This window comes from Acanthopagrus latus, chromosome 16 (assembly GCF_904848185.1).
Source record: "Acanthopagrus latus isolate v.2019 chromosome 16, fAcaLat1.1, whole genome shotgun sequence".
NCBI lineage: Eukaryota > Metazoa > Chordata > Actinopteri > Spariformes > Sparidae > Acanthopagrus > Acanthopagrus latus.
Window position 1 is genome coordinate 5,112,580 of NC_051054.1, and position 18,949 is coordinate 5,131,528.

An 18,949-nucleotide genomic window follows, 5' to 3' on the forward strand; every position below is an offset into this window, starting at 1 on the left:
CTCATTCTGCATTGAAAACCATGCATTTTTGTGTTTTTAATGATGGTTTAAAAGGGTTTTCTGACGGCTCGTTGCTCTTTTATCTGTCATGTGACACAAACATAATAACAGTAAGAGCCTCCAGGACACCAGTTGCAGGGTTTTAACCCGAAGCAGCGGCAGGATGTGGATTGTGTTTGAGCTTTTAAACCAGGTACATCCAGCAGCAGCCGGTCGGCGTCTAATCCACCCAACACGCTCGCTTTCCCATTAGTTAAACGCTGCTCTGCATAGATGGGGGAGCTTGTCGTCTATCGGTGGACCTGACCGGAGAGAGCACTCAGCAGCTGTTGGGGGGGGCGCGACAATGTGATCTAACCACTTTTCACTTTCAGAGATGTGACCTCCTCCACCCTGACCGGACTGTGCTTCGATTTTTCTTTTTTTTATTTCCCCCATGGGGAGACGGAGAAGTGTGAGCTCCTCCGTCTGCCTCGTTGCCCCTCTCGAGATCTGTTCCTCGGAGCTCTTTGCTTTTGTGTTTTCCTGTGGAGATGAATCAGCTGATCGAACCTGCTTTTAACCCTCTCCTCCACCCCTCTGCTTCACTGCTTCGCCACGCTCTCCTCCTCTTCCTCCTCCCCCTCTTTTCCTCCTCCCTCCTTCCTCTCTCCCCCCTCTATCATTTCACATTTCAGCTGGACTCCCCCCATGCGATATTCAGTCTATAGGCGCAGGTATGGACGGCTCTCATTGCTGACTGTGATCCCCTCTTGACCATTTCCTGTTTCATCAGTGCGGTGTTCACTCTCGAACCGGCAGGAGGGCAGTTTGCTGCTCTGTGGGCTGCGCTCGTTAAACGTTCAATACAGGCCTCTAATGAATGTCTTTGTTTTATTTCCTTTGGGAAATAAAGCCATGTAATGAAACACTACAGCACATGTGGCAACAACAAAAGCCGTGGACAAGAATGTCCAGTGTAGCCCACATACAGCGCAAACAGCCTTCTGTTCAGGCCCCATGTATCTCTGTATACAGAGCATAGAGTATATGTATATTTTTATATTTTAAAGCCAGCGTCAAACAGTTTGCAAAGCTAATAGCGTTTGATTTCGCCTGCCTGCAGAGTAATGTGTCTGCAGGAGCTCACAGTTAAAGGCTCAGTTCACCCAAATTATGAAACAAAATCCATGCAGATGGTTTTAAATCTACACCACAGACTAGAACTGTTAATTAACCCTTAACTGAGCTCCAGATGTCACAAGCCCCACCCGCCTGGGGCGCCCAGCAGGTTAAAACAACGTCATTTATTATTTGCAGACTGTCCGACAGAGGTGTTATAATATTAAGATAATTAAGATTATAATTATTAAGTTATCATATGTAAGTGAAGTTGTATAGTGTAACGCTAAGAATAATGATTAATCATTTTGGTTTTAGTGAATCTTCTTCCTCTCGTCTTCTCTCATGTAGTTATCTTTTACAGTGTAGCTTCACCTCATCCAACCTCCAGCCTCTAGATTCATGTCACCTCTGTAAACTCATCGTCAGTGTCTCAGGTGTTTCTGTCGGTGAAACTATCGGTGTTAAACTCAGCGTACATCTATCCCACAGTCGCCTGGTTCACCTTCGACCCCGCCTCCGCTCACCCGGACATCATCCTCTCCAACGACAACCTGACGGTGACGTGCAACAGCTACGACGACAGGGTGGTGCTGGGCAACTCCGCTTTCTCCCGCGGCGTTCATTACTGGGAAATGACCATCGACCGCTACGACAACCACCCGGACCCGGCCTTCGGGATCGCCCGGGGTGACGTCCTGAAGGACGTGATGCTGGGGAAGGACGACAAGGCCTGGGCCATGTACGTGGACAACAACCGCTCCTGGTTCATGCACAACAACTCGCACACCAACAGGTGAGAATCAAAGTAATGCTCAAGTGATCAGTGATGTCTGGTACTGATGCAGATATTCATGTTGTATACTTTGTATATTTCATGTATATTTAATTTTATGCTTAGGCCCAGTGTGTGAAACCCACAGTTTTTTCTATTGTACATTATTGTATATTTTTTTAAAGATCTCTGGCACAACAATTTCCCTCAGGATCAGTAAATCTCATCTTTATCAAGATTTCATTGATCAGTAATGAGAAATACCTTGTCTTTTTATTTTATTGCAAATAGGAATGACATTAACAATGTTTAATACTGATTTTAAAAGTCGATGTGTCCTTTCAACAATTTTTACATGTCACTGAATCTTTAACTAACCCCCTGCTTACAGTATCCTACATCTTAATTCAAGAGGGTAAATGTACAATTACAGAATGGGAGAGCAACTGCAGGATGTCGCTGACAGAAGCATCTATCTTACATGAATATCTCTTCATTTAATTTCTGACCGTGCAGGACGGACGGCGGCATCAGCAAAGGTTCTACGATCGGGGTCCTGCTGGACTTCTCGCGCGGGATCGTCATCTTCCTCATCAACGATGAGCAGCAGGGTCCGGTGGCTTTCGAAGGCTTGGAGGGCGTCTACTACCCGGCCATCAGCATCAACCGAAATGTCCAGGTACACGCCGATGTTCAGTGCATAAAGTATTTCTACTATGTTTACTATCAAACTAAATCTTCACTTACGGCCCTCATGATTAGATATAATACTATTCGAGCTACTTTCATGTTTAATTCGGTCAACATGTGAGCTGTTTATTAGCCGGCCTTGAATCACTGTGCTAAAGATTCGCCCTCCCTCAGCACCGCTGCAGGCATCAACAGAGGTTCTGACTCGTAGATCAATAAAGAATCACACGAGTACAGTTATTATTCATTAGAACTGCTTTTGCAAGTTTTACACAAATATGAGCTCAAAGGGATTTAAACCTTGAAAGAGAAGAGGCTTCAAAGACTCAACAACAGTTAGCAGCTTTGAATTTCTTATTGCTCTCAGCCAGTTCTCTCATTTTAAATGCTGTCTCCGGGTGATGAAAGAGACGCGCCTCCAAGACAAAACACTCCGCTCGCCGACCAACTAGTCCCACAGCTCCACCTGCAGGCAGGAAGCAAACCAAGCAGCCCCGCCATGATTTATTAAACCACATATTTAAATGTGTTTTTCTTCAGGTTACACTGCACACTGGACTACCCATCCCTGATTTCTACACTCCGGGGGAGGCAGATCCCGCTGGCTCTGTGTGCTGAAGACTGACAACCACCTACACCCGGCTGGGGAAAACCTCTCCAGGATTTCCCAGGGTGCATCCTGCCAGTCAATAAACTATGACCCCACTCTCTCCCTCCCCACCTCCTCTTGTCCCCCTGACCGACTGACCCCACGACTCTCTGTAACAGGCCCCATCCAGCGCTGAGCCATGCCGACACCATGCCTAAACCTTGGACACATGGACCATCCGCAGGACAATGTCAGAATGTACAGCGCTTTGCAATCTGTACCTGGTGTTTTGACATACCGATAGTGGAGGAGGGTGGAGAATAATTATGATCTCAAGCTGACGGACTTGAAATTATGTGTCGTGATCATAATATGTGCTTAAAGGTGCAAAATGTAAGAACTGACCACCAACTCCAAACATACAGGGGACGGCAAATCACCAGAGTAACTGCTACCTGCTGCTAGCTGTGTTCTGTTCATGGGCTACATCCATGACTGTAGCTACTGTTAGCTTGTTAGCTCAGTTAGCCGTGCAGCTAGTGGGACCAGTGGCGGAGTGCTGGTGGAGCATTGGACCGCTGGGAGAAAGAGGTTTTTGGTCCCAGGGCTGACTGATTAGCATGCTAACGTCAGTAGATATCTCTGCAACACGAAACAAAAATATCTTTGACATATTTCATTTTGTTAATAATTTTAGTTCATGTTTGAGTGTTTGAAACTGAATATTTCTAGGGGAATGACACCATTCCCATGTCTGTATCTAAAATATGAAGCAACCCGTTAGCGGTCAGTTCGCTTAGCTTAGCATAAAGATAGGAAACAGCTAGTCTGGCTCTGTCTCAAGGTATAAAATGTGTCTACCAACACCTCAAAAGCTGAATTATTAAACATGCATATCTAATTTGTTTAAAATGTACAAATGTTCTGGTTTTACAAGCACAAAGAAAAGTATATGTAGGTGCCGACAGGCCCATTTTGTTACCTTAGCATGCACCTGGCTAGCTGTTTCCCCTTGTTTCAAGTCATTAAGCTAAGCTAAACAAACCACCTGATGGATGTAGCTTCATATTAAGCATAAAGCCATTAAAGAGGTGTCGCTCCTCTTATCAAAACTCTCAGCATTAAAGAAAGAAGCACATTTCCTAAAAGGAAATACGTTTTTTTTTTTTTTTGTAAAAAAAGTAGCCAACTTTCAGTTCACTATATCTTATCCTTTCTTGCAAAACACAACATTCTCTACATTTCTGTTCCTGCTGTGATCCCTTACACATTTAAGTCATCAGGGGGTCATGAGAGATGGTCTTGTATGGGAGGGGTGGGGGGGGGTTGAGACGGGTCAGCAGCCACAACGATCCCTGGACAAGAGCAATAGTCCGACTCTCAGCCGCCTCACTGTCGTATTCTCGTCCGTGTACATGAGACGCTTTTCATAGTGGCTTAGCTCATGTGACCCTTCTGTATCGTCTTTAAAAAAAAAAAAGTACTAATAATACAGCATCAGCGTGTTATATGCTACTGGAAGCGAGGCCTTAGCGCAGCCTTTCTCTGTGGTGCAGCTCTACAAAAACCGATGGGGCAGGTTTTTGGTTCTAATGTATCATAAAAGCTTAGATTCTGTGTATTGATGAGTGTTGAAAAGTGGGTTAAAGACTGTGAAGCTTCTTGAATAAGGTGCTACAGCAGCTCGCTTCATTCTGGCTTTTTTTACCGTAGGTGACTGAATCCTGGTAGTTTTGTAACATTGTTATTGAAATGATCTATCGCAGAGAGGTGTGTATAGCTAAATAAGTTATTGATGTTCAGAGTTTTTCAATGAGAATTCTTCATTGTTCCTTTATTTGATGTATAGTTATTACCGGAAGAACGAAACTGAATCTTTTTTGTCGCTTTAAAAAAAAAAGAGAAAAAAAATGTAGTTTTGGAGTTTGTTCATGAACCGAAGAGGCTTTTACAGTAATCGCGAGAACAAGTTTATGTCCTGCTAAAGCAACAGGAAAGGTGATGATGCACTGGGATGTTTCTGTCACATCGAATTTGGGCAACAGCCTCCTCAACATGCAACAACATGAAACAGGATGTTTTTCCAAGGCTAAGCCATGCCAGCAGTGCACGAGGTACAGCAGTGCTTTGAGCTGCTAACGCTAATACTAGCATGCTAACATGCTTACATTGAAATCGCTAAAATTGTTCATGTTTTGCAGGTGTAATCTCTACCATGTTCACCTTCGTACTTTAGCATGCTAACAAATGCTAATAAATGTACCCAAAAGGCATTTTGCAACCTGAAAAAAAATGTAGCGGAGTAAAATAAGTACAGTATGCTTGAAAAATGTGGAGTAAAAGTATAAAGCACCAGAAAATTGTGCTGTACTAGTGCGAACATGGTTATGGCTAATATCAAGCATGAATAAAGGTTACTATTAATATTCCACTTAGCCTGTTAGCATGCTAACATTTGCTAGTTAGCACAAAGCTCAACTGAGGCTGACGGGAAGGTCTGTAGTCTCAGAAGAAACCAAAGTATTGGACAAATTAAAGTGTTTTGTCCTCACAAATTAAGTCATCACCAAAGTCACTACAGTGAATCCTGAGGGGAACATGAATGTCTTTACCAAACTTCACAGCGATCCATCCAACAGCTGTTGAGACATCTAGATAAAAAAACACAAATGTGAACTTCAGGATGGTGCTTGGTGCAAAAGTCATCAGGATTCATCCTGTCAGTACAGCATTATATGCCAATCCAAGAAGTAGGAATTGAGATAGTGTTGATATTGTTATAGTTGATAAGCTGCTGGCATGGCTAAAAATGTTTTCTGGTAACAGGAACTTAAAGCCAAAATGTTCGAGGAAGTTGTCGCACCTCAAGTTGCCCTAAAATCGTTCCCAGTGCATCACCGCTCTGAGACGTACGGTAAACGTGTCTAGCATTCACATGAGGTGCTATCCTGTGTTTCAGCTTCATGGGTGTGCCTTTTCCCTCCTTCACTACCCAAAAGATTTACTAAAAACTTTGCTACAAACTAGATTCATCGCTTCAGCAGAGTCGACTGTAACATCTGTGATGCCTGACTTCACCTGCTGCTACGTATTTTTTTTTCTATCAGCAAAAGTGCAAACTCAACAGTAGTCATGTTTGTTATTGATACAACAACCGCAGTATTGAAGGGAGCGTTACAGTCTGGTATGACAACTTTTCTAACACCTTTCTTTCCTCTCTCGTCCCTCCGGGGAGTATTGATTGTGAATCCTCTGGGACTGATGGCTGCTCACTTGGATGCTAAAATGGATGCTAACAGTGACCTATATAGATTTCAGTATGTTATGTGCATGTGTGCTGACGATGATAAACAAAAACCAGACCACTGCAGTGATCAGCACGTTGCACGGCCTTTCCTGCAAGGCTGGATTCAAGCTTCGATTTATGCAACATTTAATTGGTGTTTTTTTTTTTTCCAAGGTGAGCCTTTTGTCCGGCCGTAATTATAATACGAGACCACAAAAGCGGCTCATTCAGCCGAGGGTCACTGAGAGAGCCGGAGCTTCTTTTGACTCATGCTGAGACAAGAGCAGCCTTTATCACAGCGTTACACAACCTCAGATTCCAGGACAAATAAACAAAATGGCTTTAATTCAGCAAAAACAGTTCATTAAAGGGATTTTTCCTTATGTCCGAGAGAAGCTGACACACACTTTAGTTTACAAATTCATCCTCTCATGAGTGAGTATGTGAAGTTAACCGAACTTCTCTGACGGAAAAACAACATTTCTGACGTTAAAACTGTGTGATTGTAACATTTATTTGTTTCTAAACCAGCCAAATACACTTAAATGATATCGAACTAGAGACCCGGGGATGATTTTAAAGTCTATGATACAGCCTCGTCAAACTTTTATTAATTATTAAAAATGTACTCACAGTCGCTGGGCGACACTGGGTGCTACATCTCCAAATGTACATACATATATGTGTGTGTGTGTGTGTGAGTGTGTGAGGGTGTGTGTTACCTGCATTATAACCTCATTTTAACTCCAAAGTGATTCTTTTTATTTGCCCTGTTTGATCCGCGGTGGAATGTCATCACTCGATATTATTATTTTACAGTGAAACTGAAATATGTCTATGGAAGAATTTTATGAATATAAAATGAACGTGGCTACGACTATGATTTTAACACGGTATGATTATTATGGTTGTTATGATTATATGTCTTACCATTACCATATTACTGCTATTATTATGATGATCTGAAGTGTAATATGAGCCTCTGTGTTTTTGTATGTGTGAATATTCAATAAATAGGTGTCAACAAGGTCCCATGTTGCCTGGAGTGTCTCTGGTTCTGCGTGTTTGTGGTGGTTTTTTTTACACAGAAAATATGTCAGAGTGAAAATAAACCTGCCACAACATGATCTAAATTCATAACCTCATTACAGAACTGCCTCAGTCTAACTCAGTTTAGGATGACATTTAGTATTTCTGGTTAAAAAACGGAAACATGTTTTCATCTTGCAGTCATCCAGGCCTCCAAGAGGCTTCTTCAGTCCTAACTAATTAGAGAGGAGTTGGCGGGCTGTCAGACTCTGTGTGGGTGTGACCTGACAGAGTCGTTAAGGACATGTGCCAGCTTTGAGTTTCAGAGTCGTTAGGGCCACTTGTGTCTCGTTGGTCAAACCGGCCTCCGTGCAGGTCTCTGAGACCAGGTGAGCACAGGTGTGAATGGTTGTTAAGCTGTCTGGGGAGGGAACACAGTGCAACATTGTAGATGGGTGATAAGTCATGTGTGAGGTGCTTCTGTCCTTAGCATGGACGTGTTTCTGCCTCAGTGTGTTGGCAGGTTTGATGTGATGTTTTTATTAAAGATCCTGCTGAGTTGCTCAGATTTTCCTGCGATAAAGGGAACGATGATGTTGTTTCATCTTTTTTGATAGAAATACAAATCAGCTAACTCACTTAAAGTTACTGAAGGAGCTGTCCGAACTCCGAAGTAATATCCTAAATTCAAAATAAGCCAAAAGTAGCAATGAAATATTGAGATTGTAGTGCTGCTGTTGGCCTGTTGAAGACGTTCACACTGTTGTCAGCCAGTCAGCTTCAAATCTAGCTGTCCATGTGTTAATTGGTATATGACTGATACTCACTGAGACACTGAATTCCTGTTTGTTCAAGTTTGACAAGTGGAGCGAGACAGTGGTTTTTTATAGACACAGGCAGTCTCATGCAAAAACTAAACACTGATGCAGGCGTGACAGGACGAGTGTGTTTGAAGAAGTTCTGGTTCGGATTTCTTAAGATAAGATATTCTGAGATGGGAGATAGGACAAGTTTCTGTAGAGGCTTCTGCTCAACTGCAGGATCTGAACATTGTTGTTTTGCCGCTTGAGGTTCTTCCTCTAAGTTACAGATTTCCTGCGGGTTGCATCAGGCTCCAGGATCTCTCTGCACTCATTCGACCCTCAGGGCGTCCTGCAGAGATGCATGACGCTGCCACCGACATACATCCCGCTGGGGATTCTGCGTTTTTTTGGATCAAGGCCACTGGAGGGCATTTATATGGTGCTTTTATCCAAAGTGCTCTAAACTTTGTCTCTCATTCACACATAACAATGCCAATGAACCACCATGCAAAAAAAAAGAAAGAAAAAGAAAGGCATGGCTGGGACCCAACACTGCAATGAATGGACGACCCGCTACACATGCCAACCGCTGAATGAAAAATAATTGCTGTAAATAAAATTAACCGACCGACGGATGTGGAATTTGGCATAAATAATGGATAGAAATATTTTCCCAGAGTGGACTTGCAGGACATGCAGTACTACTCCACTTATTATTGTTTAAACTTGGTGGAGTTACCCTTTAACTTTCACTCTGTAGTCTCTCTGTGCACCTTTTCCTGCTGCTCAGCAGAGGAAACACCCTCCCCCTGCACCCACCAATGAAACGCAGCAGAAGGAGGAGACTGCTGCATGAAAAAGTGACGCCACCTTCGCTCTCAGCTTCACTCCCAGCCGGCACCGCACCAGGGAACCACAGCACGAAAACCTCACCTGCCCCACAAGCAAGCATGGCGACGCCTCTCACCGACCAGGAGAAGCGCAAGCAGATCAGCATCAGGGGGATCGTGGGAGTGGAGAATGTGGCCGAGCTGAAGAAGGGCTTCAACCGCCACCTGCACTTCACCCTGGTGAAAGACAGAAACATTGCAACACCCAGGGATTATTACTTTGCCCTGGCTCACACTGTGAGAGATCACCTGGTGGGGAGATGGATCAGAACACAGCAGTTTTACTATGAGGCAGACCCAAAGGTAAAGACCAGAGGCTCCAACATGACACTAAAACACACCTCATACTGCTGACATACAGCCCACTTAGACTTTAGAGTGTAAAAGAACATGTTGCTGACATGTTTGAGAGACTTGCAAAGGTCTGAAATATGTTTTAGATTGTCCAGAAACTGATAAATGTCACTTTAAGATGTCATTTAGAAGTTGCTCTCTGGTATAACACATGCAAACACATGATTTTCTGCTCACTTCGACTGCATTTCAAATATCTTCTACCTTGTTTGCTGTAAAAGGAAGCTGTGAATGTGTGACAAAGAGCTCATTCTCTCACACGTCTTTAATAGGAAGTCGTTTTTGTGCAAGTATTTCTGTTGCGTAAGACTTCCCAGGTTTCCAGAGAGCGCAGCCCTTTTAGGTGGTGCATCATGTTTATTTTGTGCAGGAATGCGTTTTGCTTGTCCCAGTTTCATTCATTTGCCGCTCAGCTCTGCACGCTCACAAAGTCATAGGTTCATACTGTAAATATAAAGTTTCTAATGAAGTTGTGTTTCTGTCTGCATGTCTAGAGGGTGTATTATCTCTCTCTGGAGTTCTACATGGGCAGGACGCTGCAGAACACCATGATTAACCTCGGGCTGCAGAACGCCTGCGATGAAGCCATCTACCAGGTCAGACGGGGCAGAGACTCAACTTCTGATACACACACACACACTTTTTTATTTTTGTCATGAAAATATCAACAGCTGGTTTTAATGTTCCTGTCGTCCGTAGCTCGGCCTGGACATGGAGGAGCTGGAGGAGATGGAGGAGGATGCCGGCCTGGGGAACGGAGGCCTCGGCAGGCTGGCAGGTAAAAAAAAAAAAGTCAAAGGATCTGCTTTGAGTTTTGTGCTACAGACATCTCGCCATTACAACACAACTCCTTTTGTTATTACAACATGCGTCGGCAGTTGTCGATGAAATACCTCTTTGTCTGTGCTGAACATTTGAGGGAAATGACTGTGTGAATGACTAAATGAACGCTGCACTTCCCCCACTGACACCATGAACGTGAACACGTCATTTCAGTGATATCAGAGTATTTTGATTTTATGTCTTATTTCTCCTCCTCGCAGCATGTTTCCTGGATTCGATGGCCACGCTCGGTCTGGCAGCGTACGGTTACGGCATTCGATATGAATATGGAATCTTTAACCAGAAGATAAGAGACGGCTGGCAGGTAAAAAATGTTAAAAAAAAAAAACACACTTTCTACAGATTACAGTTCATCAAAACACAATTAGCTGCTGATTAACTGCCTCTAACTTCTAAAATACAGTCTTTAAATGACGGCATAACACACATCACTTCTGCTCTTTAGAGTTCATGGATCGCTTGTCTTATCTTTTACTTCGAAAGTCAGGATTTGGTTGTCAGGGCTAGAGTGGACATGAATGAGGTCAGAATACATCACAGGCTAATCATTAACAGTCACTTAGCGTGTGGTCTGCTAACCTTAAGCACCACTGAAGGGGCACAAGCTGGTGCTGGTTGGTTTTCAATGAAGAAGCCAAATAAACATTGCGTACGTTGCGATAAGAGATCCCCAGACCGAAGGCTTTTTGCCCTTTTGAATTCTTCTGGCTGTTTGCTGTTCGGCACCTGTAAACATGCACTTCTGAACACTGGACTGAATTGAAGCTCTGTGTTTTCTCACCGGGGTGGATGAACCTACAGGATCGGTTCAGTCCCCGCTGCTATCTGACAGCAAATATAGGGCGAGTTGGTGCACGTTATTCACACCAAATCTAATCTAATCACGCAGCTGACTGTGCATGATGCAGCATCTTAATGACAGTTTGATCAATTACAGGAGGGAGTTCCTTTATTCACACCTCAATATAAAAAGCGGACTGATTTCTCTCTCTCTCCACCACTGATACACTTTGTAATATCATTTGAAAACATCTTGTCTCTGCCTTGGACTGATCCATTATAGGTGGAGGAGGCAGATGATTGGCTGCGGCATGGAAACCCGTGGGAGAAAGCACGTCCAGAGTACATGCTGCCGGTTCACTTCTACGGACGGGTGGAGGAGACGAGGGATGGATCCAAATGGGTCGACACTCAGGTACCGAAGACCAATTGACCACAGACTGATGGAAACGACAAAAAAGTGACTCCGAACCACTACTAATTGACACGATGACCATGAAGTGATGCAGAATTACTTAAAAGCAACAAAAAATGACCAGAAAGTAAAGCAAACAGCTACAAAAGGGAGACACAAAACTATAAAAAGTGACAGAAATTACAACAAAGTTATGCAAAACTATGAAATTGTGAAACAAAATGATTGCAAAGTCACACAAACCAACCAAACGCTGATGCAAAACAACTAAAAAGTGACACAAAATGACCATAAAGTAATGCAAGACAGCCACAAAGCTATACCCAACCATGACTAAGTTATGCAAAACTGTTTAAAAAAAAGTGGCAGAAACTACCACAGTGTTTTTGCAAATCTACTGAAAAAAACAGTCTTAGAAAGTTTGAATTTCCCTTCACAGTTTGTCAGTATGATCTCTATTGTCCCTCCTCAGTTTCCACATTGTGCTGCCGTGTTTTCCTGCTGACTCACTGTTTGCACTGTTGGTCGATGCAGGTGGTTCTGGCGATGCCGTACGACACGCCCATCCCCGGCTACATGAACAACACTGTGAACACCATGAGGCTGTGGTCCGCCCGGGCCCCCAACGACTTCAACCTGAGGGACTGTAAGTCGGAGCATTTTCTTCATGTTAAAAACTCACTTTCCTTTTTAGCTTGTCGACAGAACGAGTTGACAAGAAAGACGGTAACTGCTGCAACACTGGCACCTTGCAAAACGGCGTCTGTGATGCAAAACTCTTCTTCTTCTGCAAAGCTCAATCAAACTCTATGATATAAAGCATGTGTAGTATTAACTTAAACGCACTTTATTATCTGTAGTTAATGTGGGAGATTACATCCAGGCTGTTCTGGACAGAAACCTGGCAGAGAACATCTCCCGTGTTCTCTACCCCAACGACAACGTAAGTTTGATATTTTGTCCTGCAGCACACGTTGATGTTAACTCTAGAAAACATTCTCTAGTACTTTACATCCAGGTCTTTTCTGACTCTGTGGTCTCTGTAGTTCTTCGAAGGAAAAGAACTGCGACTGAAGCAGGAGTACTTTGTCGTGGCGGCCACACTCCAAGACATCATCCGCCGCTTCAAGACCACCAAGAAGGGCGTCCCCGGCCGAACCTCCTTCGAGAGCTTCCCAGAAAAAGTAAACTTCAAATTCAGTCATTTATCGATAAATACGAAAAGCAAAGGAGTTGAGAAGCTGAAAACAAAGCAGTAAAATCACAGACCTTCACCTCGTACAACAGTCTTCCTTGTTGTGTGACATCAGTACGAACGTGATCACTGTTTCACTGCAGGGTTTCATGTCTTCCAGGTCGCCATCCAGCTGAACGACACCCACCCAGCCATGGCCATCCCCGAGCTGATGAGGATCTTTGTGGACATCGAGAAACTCGACTGGGACACTGTGAGTGAGAGTCGGACCTGGTAGATTTGACTGAAACCACTTCAGGGCTCCAGGTTTTTCATGATCTGAGCATGGTGGGCAGAGGGACACTTTGCTTTGGGATCCCAGTAATATTTTTGCCTCATAACAATACAAGGAGTTCTTGAGTTTTGGTCCTCCAAAGAAAAAGTTTAGGCACTCCTGATTCTGAGCTTCAGTAGAAAGTGCAACAGGCCTAAATAAGGAAATAAAGCACAACTAGAAGTAACACAAAGGTTGTTTAAACCCACAGAGTCGGATGAAACAGACATTTTCTGCGTTGCGTAATGTTCATGTGCAACAGAGAAAGTTGCCATTCAGCTTAAGAAATAAAATATAAAAGTAATGTAATGTAAATTAGCACAGAAAGGATAACGTCATGAATGAAGGAAGGATTTAGACTTGTATTGTTCAGTCTTTAAAGTTGTTGAGTCTAAATGTCCATCGCCAACCTGTGACTGTGACTCGGCAATCAGCTGTTTCTCTGTAGAAAGTTGCATTTTGTTGCTTGTGAGCTGAAGTGTGATGTTCATCCTGCAGGCCTGGGACCTCACTAAGCGCACTTTCGCCTACACCAACCACACAGTCCTCCCCGAGGCTCTGGAGCGCTGGCCTGTAGAGCTGCTGGAGACCCTCCTGCCCAGACACCTGCAGATCATCTACCAGATCAACCAGGCCCACCTCGATGTACGTACACCTGCTTAGACGTCACAAAAATACAGATTCTCACTGACTGAACACGTCTCTGACACGTCAATCTGAATCTGCCGCGACAGAGGATCGCAGCCGCCTTTCCGGGAGACATGGACAAACTGAGGAAAATGTCTCTGATCGAAGAAGATGGATGCAAGAGGGTGAACATGGCGCACCTGTGCATCGTGGGATCTCACGCCGTCAACGGAGTCGCTGAGATACACTCCAACATCATAAAGACTCAAGTGTAAGCCCTCTGCCTGAAACTGCAGCACGCATCAGATCATGCAGATGCAGATCTTCCTCATTAACATTTGTGTTTTTTGTTGTTTTTTTTTCTCTTCGACAGCTTCAACGACTTCAGCGAACTAGAACCAGAGAAGTTTCAGAACAAGACAAACGGCATCACCCCCAGACGCTGGCTGCTGCTCTGCAACCCCGGACTGGCTGAGCTCATAGCTGAGGTCTGTTCGAGCCGCCTGAGCGATCAATAAATGATGGAGAGCCGATTAGAGACGTTACAGCTACAGTACAGCCGTTAAGACTCCCGAGTCGTCCGCGATATATTCCCCAGCTGTCCCATGATCGAAGCTCGAGTCTTTAACAGCCTGTAATCCAGTCAGCGTTCCAGATATACGGCGTTTGAGGTGGAGAGTAGTAAACACTGTTTGTTGTGCACGTGTTTTATTGATCCACACTTTAACATCTCTTTTAGGTGATCGGGGAGGATTATGTGAAGGACCTCAGCCAGCTGCAGAAGCTCAACGACTTTGTTGACGACGCCGCCTTCATCCGTGACGTCTCTAAAGTGAAGCAGGTAAAGTAACAGCGTTATATTTACTAAATTTAAATGTGGCAGTGAGGTACTTTATATTCAATGTTGAGGTACTTTATACTACTTTTCCCCTGAACTACTCAGATTGTTTCTCTTTTTTTTTCGGAAGGCCCAAAGAGTTTACAAAAACAGCAAAGATAATTGAGAAATCTAAAATATGAACATACATTTGTGCTTGAGAACTTTGTGTTTTTCTATTTTTCTTGAGTTGAGTCAGTATCTACTCATGTTAACATCAGCTCAGGTGAAGTTTCGCAGTTGTCTAAACATTTGCTGGAGCTTTACAGCAAAACAGTGTTGCAGCGTTCTCCCAAACACCTGAAGCAGATGAGATACGAGGAGATAACAACTGAATTTTCATTTTTGGGTGAACTGTTCCTTTAACGATCTGATAACACATGTAGAATAAATTAAAATCAACTTTCTTGGCTGATTATACTTTAGGATAGGAAGGATGTTACTTTTACAGAAGAAAACAGAAACAACATAACACAAAAACAGTGAGTAATGTCCAGGTGCTTAAAAAACAGCTGAATAAAGAAGGTTTATCAACAGATTTAGAAGCTTTGTTTGACACTAAAGGAGTTTAAATGTATTGATAAATCGTTTAGAGGAGTCTTGACTGCAGGATGTTGCCGCACAAACATAGTGAACATTTTGTTCTGAACCCTGAAGCTGTGCATTTCAAAAACATGAGTGAAAGCCTTCTCTTAGTTGTTTGTTAGTCCTGCAGGTCAAAGCAGACACACACATTAAATTCTGATTTATTCAAGCGCTGTAATGTTGCGGCTTTAAAGTGAGTTCGTGTCCGGACAGGTTGAATCTGTGACTCAGCAGTCAGCAACACCTCTGTTGTCTCATCACATTTTTTATGATTTTTCTCACAGGACAACAAGGTGAAGTTCGCTCAGTACCTGGAGAAAGAGTACAACGTGAAAATCAACCCGTCCTCCATGTTTGACGTCCACGTGAAGAGAATCCACGAGTACAAGCGGCAGCTGCTCAACTGTCTGCACATCATCGCCATGTACAACCGTATGTGAAATCACTCACTGTTGCTCTGGTGCCAGAAGGTTTCGTAAGCAAACCGCACGGCTCTGCTGATGTCGAGCGGCGTGACACAATCTGACATGTGCTGATGCAAACAGTTCCCACCTGACTGGTGCTCGGAGCGAGTCGAAACAAACGCTCAGAACGAGATGCGTCCGCTGTTACAGAGAGCAGGAATTTTCCACTCAGGCCGTGAAGAGGAAATCATTTTCGTCAGCAGGTCTCTTTTGTGCAACATGCAATTTACTCTCCCTGCACCTGAAGCCTTTTTCTTGTCGTGGGAAAATCACCAGCAGATATGCAACATACACCACTGCTCAAAAGTTAGGGTTCACTTAGAAATGTCCTATTTTTTAAAAAAGAAACCCACAATTTATTTCAACTCAGATAACATTTAGTTGATCAGCAGAATAAGTAAGTTTCTGCAAAATCACTGTTGATTAAAACTGAATGTTGTATTTCTCTAGTGTCACAGCACTGTGCTCATGCTCTGGTTAGGTTTATGCACAAAAACCACTTGGTTCAAGTTAGGAAAGCTTAAAATACCAGTTTTATTCAACACGATCACGGATGGAGATCTGGATTTCCTGTGGAGCTGGAATAGCCAGAAGAACGGAAATTTCCCCAGATGTCTGGTTGTGTGACTTGAACTGCAGTCACCTGTTTGGCAGCCCAGTGCTTCAACCATCCCCTTCAACTCCTGATGTGAAAGGTTGCTAGTAAGCATGTGAACATGATGTGCCACGTTCGGTAGAAGTGTCACCCTCGGACGTACCTGTGGTTTGTAGAAACGTTGACCAAAGAGGCGATAAAGTTGTTTTTTCTTAGGCGAGTTGATTATCTGGGGCATTTGTGGGTTCAATTGCAGTCTCAAAATGGCCTGACAAAATGTATTTTTCTTCTGAATCCCATCAGTCTGTTCTTGTTTTTGAGAAATTGAGGCTGCTCCATGCAAGAAATTGCCAAGAAACTAAAGACTTCATACGACAGTCTGCACGAGTCCCTTCAGAAAACAGATCGTCAGAATAGAAAGAGTGGGAGGTGGACAAGGACGACTGAGCCTCGAGTTTGAGAAACAGACTTCTCGCAGGTCCTCAGCTTGCAGCTTCATTATCAGATCAGATGCACTACGGAAAAAAAAAACAGTCTCAGTGTCGACAGTGAAGTAATGCTGGCCTTCTTGGCAGAGTTTGAGGTGTTGCATAAAAACTGAAGATCAGAACGAGAGCTACATGTTTTTCATCATTTTTAACGTTGTTTCTGTTCCCCAAAGGCATCAGAAAGAACCCGTCCGCACCTTTTGTACCACGAACAGTGATTATCGGCGGGAAGGTACAAGCTCAAACAAAGCAGACACAGCAACACAAATGAAGTCCAATAAACAGACAGAGAAGAGGTGTGATGTTGGTTTGTTTTGTTTGTTCTCTGTCGCCCTCTGCAGGCTGCTCCTGGGTATCACATGGCCAAGATGATCATCAGGCTGATCACTTCAGTGGCCGCTGTGGTGAATAATGACCCCGTGGTGGGAGACAAGCTGAAGGTCATCTTCCTGGAGAACTACAGAGTCTCTCTGGCAGAGAAAGGTACCGTTCAGTCAGCTTCCTTTAACGTTACGTTGACACTTTACATTTGGTATGCTGAGAAAACAATGTGCACGTTGTAGTTAAGGTCTGGTATGAGGAAAGAAACAGTTCCTGGATCTGTCCCTTGATTTTTATCTGCACCAGAAGTGAGTGACGTCTGTTCTGTGTGAGACCCATCCTCCATCCAAGTTTGGTGGAAATCTGTTCAGTAGTTTATGTGCAATCCTGCCGACAAACCAACCAAAAACATCACCTCCTCGGCAAAGGTACGACAAAAAATTTAAATTATATAACGTTCTCTCTTTCTTTCTCTCAGTGATACCTGCGACCGATCTGTCCGAGCAGATCTCCACAGCTGGCACTGAAGCTTCGGGGACAGGAAACATGAAGTTCATGCTGAACGGAGCTCTGACCATCGGCACCATGGACGGAGCCAACGTGGAGATGGCCGAGGAGGCCGGAGAGGAGAACCTGTTCATCTTCGGCATGAGGGTGGAGGACGTGGCTGAGATGGACAAAAAGGGGTAAAGGAGTCATATTTTAATCCTTGTATCTACGATTTTATAGCTTGTTTATGTTTCTAAAACTGTATGAATTGGGATTTTCTTTTTGGTTTAGATATGATGCCATGTCGTACTACAAGAAGCTTCCGGAGCTGAAACAGGTGATGGACCAGATCACGAGTGGATTCTTCAGCCCCAAAAATCCAGATCTTTTCAAAGACGTCACGAACATGCTCTTCAAACACGACCGGTGAGAAACAAACACACTCATCATGTTTTGAAAGGTTTTCTTCTCATGATCAACGTCAGACGTCTGCACACTATTTTTTTGTGAAGCTCAAGTTGTCAGACCTGATTTGTTTATCCTCCCCCGTCTCTCCGCAGTTTCAAAGTGTTTGCGGACTTTGAAGACTACATGAAATGCCAAGAGAAAGTCAGCCAGCTGTATCAGGTAACACTGACCAACAAACTGGAGCCTGATTTCTCTTTTCCCTGTCTTGTATCGAGGTTTGAGAAACGCACAGTGCACATGAACCCCTCAACTTAATAATCTTTACTTTTCCTCTGAAAGGATCCAAAGGAGTGGACGAAGATGGTGATCAAGAACATCGCCGCCACAGGAAAGTTCTCCAGCGACAGAACCATCACAGAGTACGCCACCGAGGTGTGGGGCGTCGAGCCGACCGACCTGAAGATCCCGCCGCCGAACGAGCCGAGAGAGGCCATCGAGGAAACGGCCCGGGCCCTGAAGAAGATGTGAGGCGGTCTCACCGATGACGACCGCCTTCATGTTTACAAATCACTTTCTCTCTCTCTCTCTGCTTTTAACCTTCGAGTTTCACATCACTGGATCTTTTTTAAGAACTTCTCTCAGAAATCACATCTGCACGGCGGTTCCTCATTTTCTCCACAGTTTTTATTGTCGAGTCGAAGAGTTTGCATTATGAAATTGTCTGTTACAGTCTTTTAGCACAAGCAAACAGTGAGGAGTCAGTGTGGAGACGTCATGTGGAGTTCAGGATCTGTAGGAGTGTCTGCATTCCAGGAATTCAGCAGGATGACGGACCAGCTGACTAAAATGCATTTTAATAACATCTCTGCAACTTCATATTTGTTCTTAGTGACAGTCTGTCTTTACTGCAGGAAGACTGGTGGAGTTCTAAGACTTATTTCAATCTGTGATCTGCAGTATTTTTGTTGAAATAAAACCTTTTTTTTGTGAGAAAAAATGTGCATCATTAGTGCTTTTTTGTGTTTTTTCTTC

General features: G+C 43.8%; 2 protein-coding genes across 3 annotated transcripts in view; both read left to right on the top strand.

Moving 5' to 3' along the window:
- The window catches only part of trim9 (tripartite motif containing 9), a 37,571-nt gene extending 30,101 nt beyond the window's left edge, over nt 1-7,470 (top strand). The window contains exons 8-11 of one of the 2 annotated variants that reach the window (XM_037071551.1): nt 678-716; nt 1,594-1,897; nt 2,393-2,555; nt 3,107-7,470. In XM_037071551.1, the coding sequence (XP_036927446.1) occupies nt 678-716; nt 1,594-1,897; nt 2,393-2,555; nt 3,107-3,184 (584 nt within the window). In that variant the 3' untranslated portion in view covers nt 3,185-7,470. The remainder of the gene's footprint in view (nt 1-677; nt 717-1,593; nt 1,898-2,392; nt 2,556-3,106) is intronic. The other variant, XM_037071553.1, reaches the window with a different exon arrangement.
- Nucleotides 7,471-8,436: 966 nt separating this feature from the next.
- Nucleotides 8,437-18,914, top strand: pygl (phosphorylase, glycogen, liver). The gene is made up of 20 exons (XM_037071550.1): nt 8,437-9,466; nt 10,012-10,113; nt 10,217-10,295; nt 10,561-10,664; nt 11,424-11,555; nt 12,090-12,201; nt 12,416-12,498; nt 12,602-12,739; nt 12,911-13,003; nt 13,562-13,708; nt 13,798-13,961; nt 14,064-14,178; nt 14,430-14,531; nt 15,437-15,584; nt 16,873-16,931; nt 17,041-17,182; nt 17,499-17,706; nt 17,801-17,935; nt 18,070-18,136; nt 18,257-18,914. Exons 1-20 carry the CDS (start codon nt 9,095-9,097, stop codon nt 18,443-18,445), a joined length of 2,691 nt encoding a protein of 896 aa, XP_036927445.1. The 5' UTR covers nt 8,437-9,094; the 3' UTR covers nt 18,446-18,914.
- The last annotated feature ends 35 nt before the right edge of the window (nt 18,915-18,949 follow it).